Source organism: Pollachius pollachius, assembly GCF_949987615.1.
Source record: "Pollachius pollachius genome assembly, chromosome: 11".
Taxonomy (NCBI): domain Eukaryota; kingdom Metazoa; phylum Chordata; class Actinopteri; order Gadiformes; family Gadidae; genus Pollachius; species Pollachius pollachius.
This window is the reverse complement of record NC_136944.1, coordinates 17,688,604-17,697,505: the sequence shown is the minus strand read 5'-3', so window position 1 is coordinate 17,697,505 and position 8,902 is coordinate 17,688,604. Positions and strand designations below refer to the sequence as shown.

The window sequence follows — 8,902 nt, the reverse complement described above, 5'->3', positions numbered from 1 at the left end:
AAGATGGCACCTAACCGCGACCTGCTCCTTAATGACATCTATCTGAATTAATATAATTCACATACAGGGGATTAAACCCTGTACATTTTTGAACGTCAAACATGCAAGTCACTGCGGTATCATGCTCTCCTTTGTTTTGAAGAAACACATTTGTTCCTTGAACAAAGTGCCCAGTGACGTTTGGAGTGTCGACGATGCAGGAGGCATGGTCGTCGAAGGGTTTGCCCTCTTTGCCGGCCGTCTGAAGTGAAACATGTTTCCTTTAACCTACTAGGTGACAGCCTCTAATAGACAGCACTTTGAGGAATACGACCAAGGAAAAACAGTCGTCTAGTATTAATTTACGAAACCTAGCTTCAAATAGTGCTTCAATTCCTGCCTTCAGTCAAATAGGACTATGAAGTACTCATAAAAGTATTACACAAAGACATGACCTCGTTCTTCTCAGAGCATCAGGAACTCTTTGATGCTGATTATGTCTGCTGTCTGATTTCAGCCAAGATGGTTGCCGGCTACTGGTCTCCTAGCAACCGCCTCTCGGCTACCCATAATCCTCTGGGAGATGGTGATGTTGCTCTGTGAAGTCCCAGATTCAGATCAGAATGATCGAGGTGATATGCGGAGAAGAGACTCTGCAATAATTATATTCTTCAATGTAAAGTCACATCTCATCTTACTATCTTCTCTCATCTTATCGGATTGTCCTCCCTTATTCCGACTCTTTTCTGCACGATCAGATACAAAATACTTGCAAGCCCAATGCTCCGGATATAATCCAAGTTTTATGTACAGCCGAGGCATTTAAAACTTTAGAAGAACTTCAGAAATTTTCAATTAAAACTCTTGGTCGTAATCTCTGGAACTGTTGGTGTGCTTGGTTAACTGTTCATAAGATGTTTGCTTTGTCGTAAAGCCGTTCCTCTTGGGCTCTCGAGTAGGTTTTTTTTTTTAAATTGGTCTCTCACATCCAAGCGAAGCCTCCTATTGGTCCAGGGGGAGCAAAATGATGACTCTGAAGGCTTGTTTTACAGTTTAATAACGGTAGTTCTCTACTTAAGACACTGTCCGAGCGGAGTGGGTGGTCATTATTCTGTTGTATTAGTCCGATCCATGCTGAAGGGGGATTCCTCAGAGCTCCAGCTTATCTGTGTCTAATTAGTTTGATTCAATACAAATGAATGTACGGCCATTTCAAAAACACTAAGACATTACTGCCAGTTATCATAACGAAGTCGCAGTTCATCATCAGCAAAGGGTCTTTCTCCCCCGCAATCCTGTTGGATCAATGCTAATTACCCTCGGAGCTCTCGTCTATTTTTAATCAAACCGAACATCAAGTCTGATAAAATCGTACATAATTTCCTCTCACTGATTTAAGATTCAATAACATTTTGGTTTGTCTTTAAAAGTTACCTGCTTCCTTCTAACATTTTCACCAGGTAGTGTTATGGAACGAAGGATAGCAATAATTAAGATGCAAATCACACCGATAGAGAAGAGGGTATGGACAACTACAGACTAGACGTCTCTGATATATTATTTCAAACCTCAACGTGATTTTGTTTGTTTGTCCTATTTCTCTTCTATGAGCAGAACAACAATGAGAACAATGTCCTTCCTGGCATGCCGTACATCAGACCTATTTTCCAATCCCCTAATGAGTGCGTGTGTGTCCAATAAATGACATGCAAGATGGATTCCGTAATCTGTTGCATCTGAACTGAACTCTAATCAACCCGGGGAACAACAGGTCCCCCAGCAAGAGCACTGATTCCTTTAAACATAAAAACCATGGCAACCCATTGCAACGGCCCAGCCAATCAACAGCACTCTCACGTAGTCCCTGTCACACACCATGTGTTTGTGACCCAACACACTTTTTGATGTGACCACGACACATCAAATTTCATGTGATGTGTATATATGTACACACGTATACGTATGCCCTTTTATACAGAGAGGAACAGCCGGACAATTAGCCGGGCTAATGGTGGCTATAGCTAACTGAATGGAAAGCTAACAGTTTGGAGAGCTCATGGTGGCTATAGACACCAGTGGCTGTAGCTTAATGTATGGAAGGCAACAGTTTAGAGAGCTTGTGATGGCTATGGATAACTGAATTGAAAGCCAACAGTCGGAAGAACTATAGCCAACAGTGGCTATAACTAACCTTGGGGAGGGCCGACAGTAGCTCTATCTAGGGATGGGCTTACGAAGGGTGCAGCTAACGTGGGGATGGCTAATGGCGGATATGGCTAATGGGATGTCTCTCTCCCTGTTTGCTGTGGATTGTCTCTTCAGGTAACCACCAACACGACTACCAGCACAGCCATCTGGACCTGACCCTCACGCCCAAGATGGGTGAGTACGACGACTATGGCTTAGAAGCACACACACCCACGCACACACCCACAAAGACACGCACGAACACACACAGGGCTCTCAAGTCTCACGCATTCGGCGTGAGACACACGCAATTCAACCCATGCACACGCCACACTTCGTATTTCTCACGCAGAGAAATTACCAGGATAGCACCCACCAATTTGGGCCGCTATTTAACAGTGGAACAGGTAGGGATCAAATGGGTTTCCCGTACGTAGGGTAACCAGACGTCCTCTTTTGCCCGGACATGCCCTCTTTTTGAGACACTTTAAAAAAATTGTGTGTCGGAATTTCAAAATCGTCCGGGGTTTTATTAAAGCCTCATACATGTTCACATTGAATTTGCGTTGCGTTTCTCTGTGTCGTTCACAAACTAGTTAGGCTACGCCCTCCCCTACTCAGTTCTGTTCGCTTTGCATTGGTGGAAATGAGTAGGGGGAGTGGTTAAGTAGATCCTTCAGATTGGACGGTTTGACTTACTTAGTTACCGCCATGTTTTGTATTAATTTTTTTACTATTATTGTTTAATAGGGACAAACATTAACACATTTCTCCTACAGGGGATTGATAAAGTTCTATCTATTGAACAGAAAGAAACACTTGGTCATACTTTACACACTTTACCACAGCATTGGCCTACTGAATGCCACAGATATATTTTAAACATTGGACTGAATGCCACATAAATATCTAATTATGTTTTTGCACGTTGGCAACGTTTAAAAGTTCAGGGGAAAGTATATGCCTCTACTGGTGTTGCTTAAGCCAATAGCCTTTTGAGGTAGTGTTGTTTCTGAATATGAGTGTTAAGGGCCAATAATGCTTACTTACATTAGTCACCATGTCTGGACACATTTGTATGCAGCCACATGTTAATATACCCCCCCCCCCCCCCCCCCCCCCCCCCCCCACCGACAAAATCTCACTCTGAACTCAGTTCAAAACTTGAGAGCCCTGCACACTCGTTTTACCGCATGGACCACCAGGTTCAGCTACGCCAGCGGACCTCCTGCATGTGTTGCATGCCAGTGATTTGAATGCAGTTTACTGCCCCCCAACGCCCCCTCTCCTGAAACCCCTGCATTCGACATTCTGAAGATGAAGACTTGCTTTGAAGTCGAAGATTTGCATTCAAATTGTCAAGATCCCCAAAGGATGACGACGTGAGATTTGTCATGGGGTGTGGAAATGAACGAGTCTTCATAAAGAGGAAAGTAATAAAGTCACACGGAGACCCGGACGTTCTTCGGCTCCACGTGTCACGGGCGAAACGTTTAGAAGAGAAAACCCGCCGCCGATGCTCCCTCGGAGGGAAATGAAAAGTTGAGAGAATGAGAGGCTGGGAAATAAAGCTGTGCTAGGTTGTTGGCGCTTATTGAAAAACCAATCACTTTTATTGATCCCTCATTTATTTTCCTAGATGTGATTTTGTTCAGAACGGGGAGCAACAAAGCCATGCGTAATTACCCCCAGCCTCCCGCGTCACCCGGAACATGGCGGACATTGTGAATGTTTTCAGACTATATTTTAAACGAGTACTGCTCCGGACGCTGGTTTGAAGCCGTTCACTCTGTCGAACACTACCAAAGGAACAAGAGTTTTTAAAAAGTACCGAACAATTCTAAACCGAAGCCTTCACGGGTCGATTCATCTGTCTGAGTGGATCCAGGATGCGATGTGACACAACAGGGTCTAGTCTCGCCAGGGCAGGCTGGCCTAGCGGTACGGGTGTTTGACCCCCAGGCCAGAGGTTTGGGGTCAAACCCCAATGTCACAGACCCCCACAGCCCCTACCCTGCTCCACTTAATTGCATCTAGATTCATTCGGATAAAAGCTGGTTTGAAAAGATGGGATGAATCCTCTGATAGCTTATGATGAAAGTGAAAAGGTCGATAGTCTGGGGCTGCGTCGCATTAGCGATGCAGCAACGTTGACCACACCTGACACATCATCCCTGCATTATGAAACTCTGTGAAACTTTGATCTGCTATAGGTTTATTGATTATTGATTGATTTCTTTTTCACTTGGTTTGTTAGCCCACAGACAAATGAGACACGGTAAGTTGTACACATACACCTGCATTCATATGTGTACATATATCTATATCTATATATACATATATCTATAGCTACAATACAAACATCTAAATTCTTACATTCTCATTTGGCTCTCACACACACACACACACACAGACACACACACAGACACACACACACACACACACACACACACACACACACACACACACACACACACACACACACACACGCATGCACACAGACACACAGACACAGACACCTCCCAGAGTACTCTCTCGTGATTGGTTGACTGTGAATTGATATGTTTCATTTCTCTCTCCCTTATTCTCTTTTTGCTGTCATTCTATATCTCTCTCCCACTATCGTGCTCCTCTCTCTCTCATATATAATATCAATACTGTCTGTCTCACAAACACTCTCTCTCTCTCTCTCTCCCCTCCCTCTCTCCCCTGCTCCTCCTCTCTCTCACTCTCTCCCCTCTCTCCCCCCTCTCCCCTTTCCTCTCTCCCCCCTCTCTCTCTCGCCCCTCTCTCTCTCTGTAGATCGCCCGCAGCGGGGGAACAACATCCTGACGTCGGCGACAGAGCCCTACGACCTGTCGCGCTCCTTCCAGAACCTCAGCCCCCTGCCCCCCTCCTTCGAGCTGCCCCCCCTCAAGGCCGCGCTGAGTAAATACTCCTCCTCCCTCCATAGATTAAGTAGGTGGTCTTCCGTTCAACCGTCTCTCCGCCTTCGCCTGAGCCCCACCTCCCCCCCTGCACGTCTTCTGGGCGGGGCCGACGTCGAGGACAGCCCGGCCCTCTCCGAGGCCACACCCCCCTCCTCGGTTTCGCCGCAGTGGCGTCCGTTAGAGAGAGATGTGTGGTGGTGATGTTTGACACGATGTCTGGTGTCCTCCCTTTCCTCCTCCTCCTCCTCCTTCTCGTCTCCTCCTCCTCCTCCTCCTCGTCTTCTCCTCCTCCTCCTCCTCCTCCTCCTCCTCCTCCTCTCTCTCCTCCTCATCGTCTTCTCCTCTTCTCCTCCTCATCTCCATACTTGGCATGAGGACCTGAATGGGGCGCATGCATTTCCATCCTCTTGTCATCCCTCCGTCTCGACTCCATCTGCTCCTCGTCATCCTGCTTGGGGGGCGGGGTTTGCCGGGTGGGGTACCTGGTGGCCTGGTCACCTGACTCGGTCACCTGGTGCCTCCACCTGCTGTTCGTAATGCGATGTTGATGTCGTCGTCTCGTAGTAACGTGATGTTTTTCGTTGTCGTGGTGATGGTAAGGATGTCACAGCAGTGCTATCTGGGTCGCCATGTGTACCTCACTTCCCACCTCCACCCCCATGTGACCCTGTTGGCATGCCCGGATACGACACGTCACTCCCCATGCCGCCTCTCAATGTTGTCATCATCCAACCTCCCATCAATAGTTCAGTCATTCCAAGATACAATATGCAACAGTCGTGATTTAAGGCTAGTTCTAGTCTAGACCTTCCAAAGGAGAGACTCACTAAAAACATGTAACAGGAGATTTCTCTCGGTTGCTACAAAGTCTGAGAAATGAACCCAGATCCCTGTAGCCTTGAAGCTAGACAGGACAGAATGGGTTTTTGAGCACATTTTAAGCTAAATGATGGATATTTCGGTCATATTTTCAAATCCTGTGTTTCCTCATTCAGCGATGTTCTTTTAACGTGCACTTAACTGTCTTCTACTCAAGGTTCTGTGTGTGATCAGTTGGTGTGTGGCTGGCTGCATGGCTGGATGTGATGTTTATAAGTGAAGGTGTGTTTGTTTGTGAACAGGGGTTAACACTTCATGTTTTCGCCTGAGAACTGCTTCTGGCGTTCTGATTGGGTGTTCAGGGGTTCTGATTGGCTGTTCGGGGGTTTTGATTGGCGGTCAGTGAGGTTGTGATTGGTCGGATCACGGGGCTATGATTGGCTGTCAACTAATCAGGATAATACGTATTAAAGACGGAGGATTTCTCCATAAATCCTCTGAAAGGTTGTTCACATGGAGAGTTGTTCACATTTGTTCAACACGCGCAATTATACACACACAAACTGTAGTTATACACACACATATAAACTTATATGGAGAAAAGCATAAACACATGCACACAGACACGCGATTCGATGCAAGGATTTTGATGAGTTCTGGAACAGAATCCTGCCAGAAGTCTATTCTATTTCCTTCTACAGAAATAAATCCTTCATCTGTTCTCTGTGACCATGGTACCCTTTTATATCGAGCCCCTTCCCCATCATCTCACAGTGTAGTATTACAAATTTATCACTAAGTTCATTCTGTCTGCCTCCCAAAGCATCTCAGTGTGAATGTTTGTTAAAGCAGCATTTATCGGACTCCTGCTGGATCAAACCACAGCGATCTCCCCATTAAACATTCTCGTCACGTGACAGCTCCCACTGGCCAATCAGGCTGTAAAGATGCACCAAAAGACTGACCTATCACGGCCCTCTGCGCCGCAGCTTGAGGATGACCTCATTACTTCTCGTCTCGAAGTTGACATTTCCTGGGATAATGTCACTCCCACCCAGCCGTCGGAGGACAGGGGCGTTGTTAGCACAGCCGGGCAGAGGGGCTCAGTGGCCCCCCCTTCATTAGCCAAGCCGTGAGGGGGGGGGGGGGGGGGGGGGGGCCTGAAGGCTCCTCTGGAGAAGCAGAAGGAGCTGACCTCACTCCCAGGGAAACCCCTTGGAGAAGCCACTGAGAGGAGGATGACCTCCGGACCACCCGGCCGTAGAAACCTCCTCATGGCCCCTAATGGTTCACCAGCCAGGCCCACTGAGCTGTTGATCTGCTCTCTGTATAGCTGTGTGTTCGCCGTGGAACCGAGCACCAAGCAGCGCTGGGAGCCTCGAGGTGCCTCTGTAACCCCTGACTCTCTACAGAGGCAAGATGGGCGCTTCTGGTTAGCTTAGCGGTGGCTACATTGATAATGGTGAGCTGCTGGTAGGGTGGTACTGATGCTGACGTGGTAATGGTGAGGCGGTGATATTCTCTTGTGAAGTGGTGCGTCGGAAAGGAAACAACAAACTACAGTTTAAAAGAGATTATTCATTCCTGTCTTGCTCTCCTCTTCCTCTCTTCCTCTCCCTCTCTCTATCCCTCTGTGCCCCCCCCCCCCTTCAACCCCTGCAGCGGATAAAGACGTCGAGGACTACTACATGAGGAAGCACCACGACCCAGGCCCCCGGGGGCCCAGCCACATGGTGAAGCTGAGCGACGAGCCCCCTCCCCGCCAGCGGCCACGCCGGGTCCAGCGGGCCATGTCCCAGGACCACGTGCTGTCCCCGCCCCGCACGCCCCGGCGCAGCGCCGGCGGAGGGGGCGGGGGAGGGGGCGGGGACTACGGGCTGTCGGCCTACGGCGGCATGGCGGCGGCGGCCTACGGCAGCAGCCGGCACCTCTCGGAGGACCAGCTTCTGTCGGCCGAGCGGCTGCACTCCCAGGAGCCCCTGCTGCTGCTGTCGCCCACCATGCGGCGCGACAAGTTCCGCGAGAAGGCCATGGCGCGCGCCATGTCCCACGCCGACATGCTGATGCCCACCACGCCCAAGGTGGACCGCCATGCCAAGATGATCAAGATGCACTCGCACCCCACGCCGCGCGACTACAACACGCTGACCGTGGGCCACGACTACAACACGCTGACCGTAGGCCATGGCGGCGGCGGCGGCGGCGGTGGCGGCGGGCCATCGTCCTCCAAGCGGCAGGCGTTCGCGTCGCGCCGCATGCACACGGTGGACCACCTGCAGTACGTCCCCGCGCCCCACAACTACCGCACCGCCAGTAAGAACGAGGTCACCGTCTAGCGTTGGCGGTTACCCCTGGTTACCCCTGGTTACCTCCCTGGGAACCGTCGCACCTCGGCGCCGGTCACCCGCCTTCGCAAAACGGACAGCCCTAGCGGCTGTTACCGTAGCAGCGGTAGACCTTAGCGATGGTCGCTCCTGCAACGGACAGCCCCTAGCATCAGTTTCCATAGTGACGGTCACCCTTAGCCATGGTGACACTAGCAACCATCACCCCCCTAGCGACGGTTTCCGTAGCGATGGTCACCCTTAATAATGTCGATTCCAGCAACGTCACTCATAGCGATGGTTTCCATAGCGAAAGTCACTTTAGCGGCGATGGTCACCCTGGGTAATGTACACCTTCAGAGAAAGAAATCATGGCAACGGTCTCTCCAGGCGACCGTCACCATAGCACCAGTCGTCATAGCAGCTGTTCACCCCCAAGAAACAGACAGCCAGACTTGCGGGTCGGCATTGAACCCAGTCAATCTCGCCCCGAGCGTACACATCCAAACGCTTTAGGTTCTGTTCTCCTGTTAACCACTTCCTGTTTGTAGCATTGGCTTCCTGTGTCACCAGGACGTATCCTGTCTCCTGGAACGACTTAAGGGCTCTGTCTGCACGCTATGTGCTGAAAGCCACGCAACCTACCGTGAACGATAAACTGCG

At 49.6% G+C, this 8,902-nt stretch overlaps 1 protein-coding gene across 1 annotated transcript in view; it reads left to right on the top strand.

Annotated features, from left to right (window-relative positions):
* Positions 1 to 8,251, top strand: part of LOC307082856 (shisa family member 6) — a gene marked incomplete at both ends in the record, with an annotated part of 46,274 nt that extends 38,023 nt beyond the window's left edge. The window contains 4 exons of the mRNA XM_079746581.1: positions 2,302 to 2,361; positions 4,424 to 4,444; positions 4,969 to 5,094; positions 7,578 to 8,251. Coding sequence (XP_079602707.1) covers positions 2,302 to 2,361; positions 4,424 to 4,444; positions 4,969 to 5,094; positions 7,578 to 8,251 — 881 coding nt within the window. The remainder of the gene's footprint in view (positions 1 to 2,301; positions 2,362 to 4,423; positions 4,445 to 4,968; positions 5,095 to 7,577) is intronic.
* Positions 8,252 to 8,902: the final 651 nt, after the last annotated feature.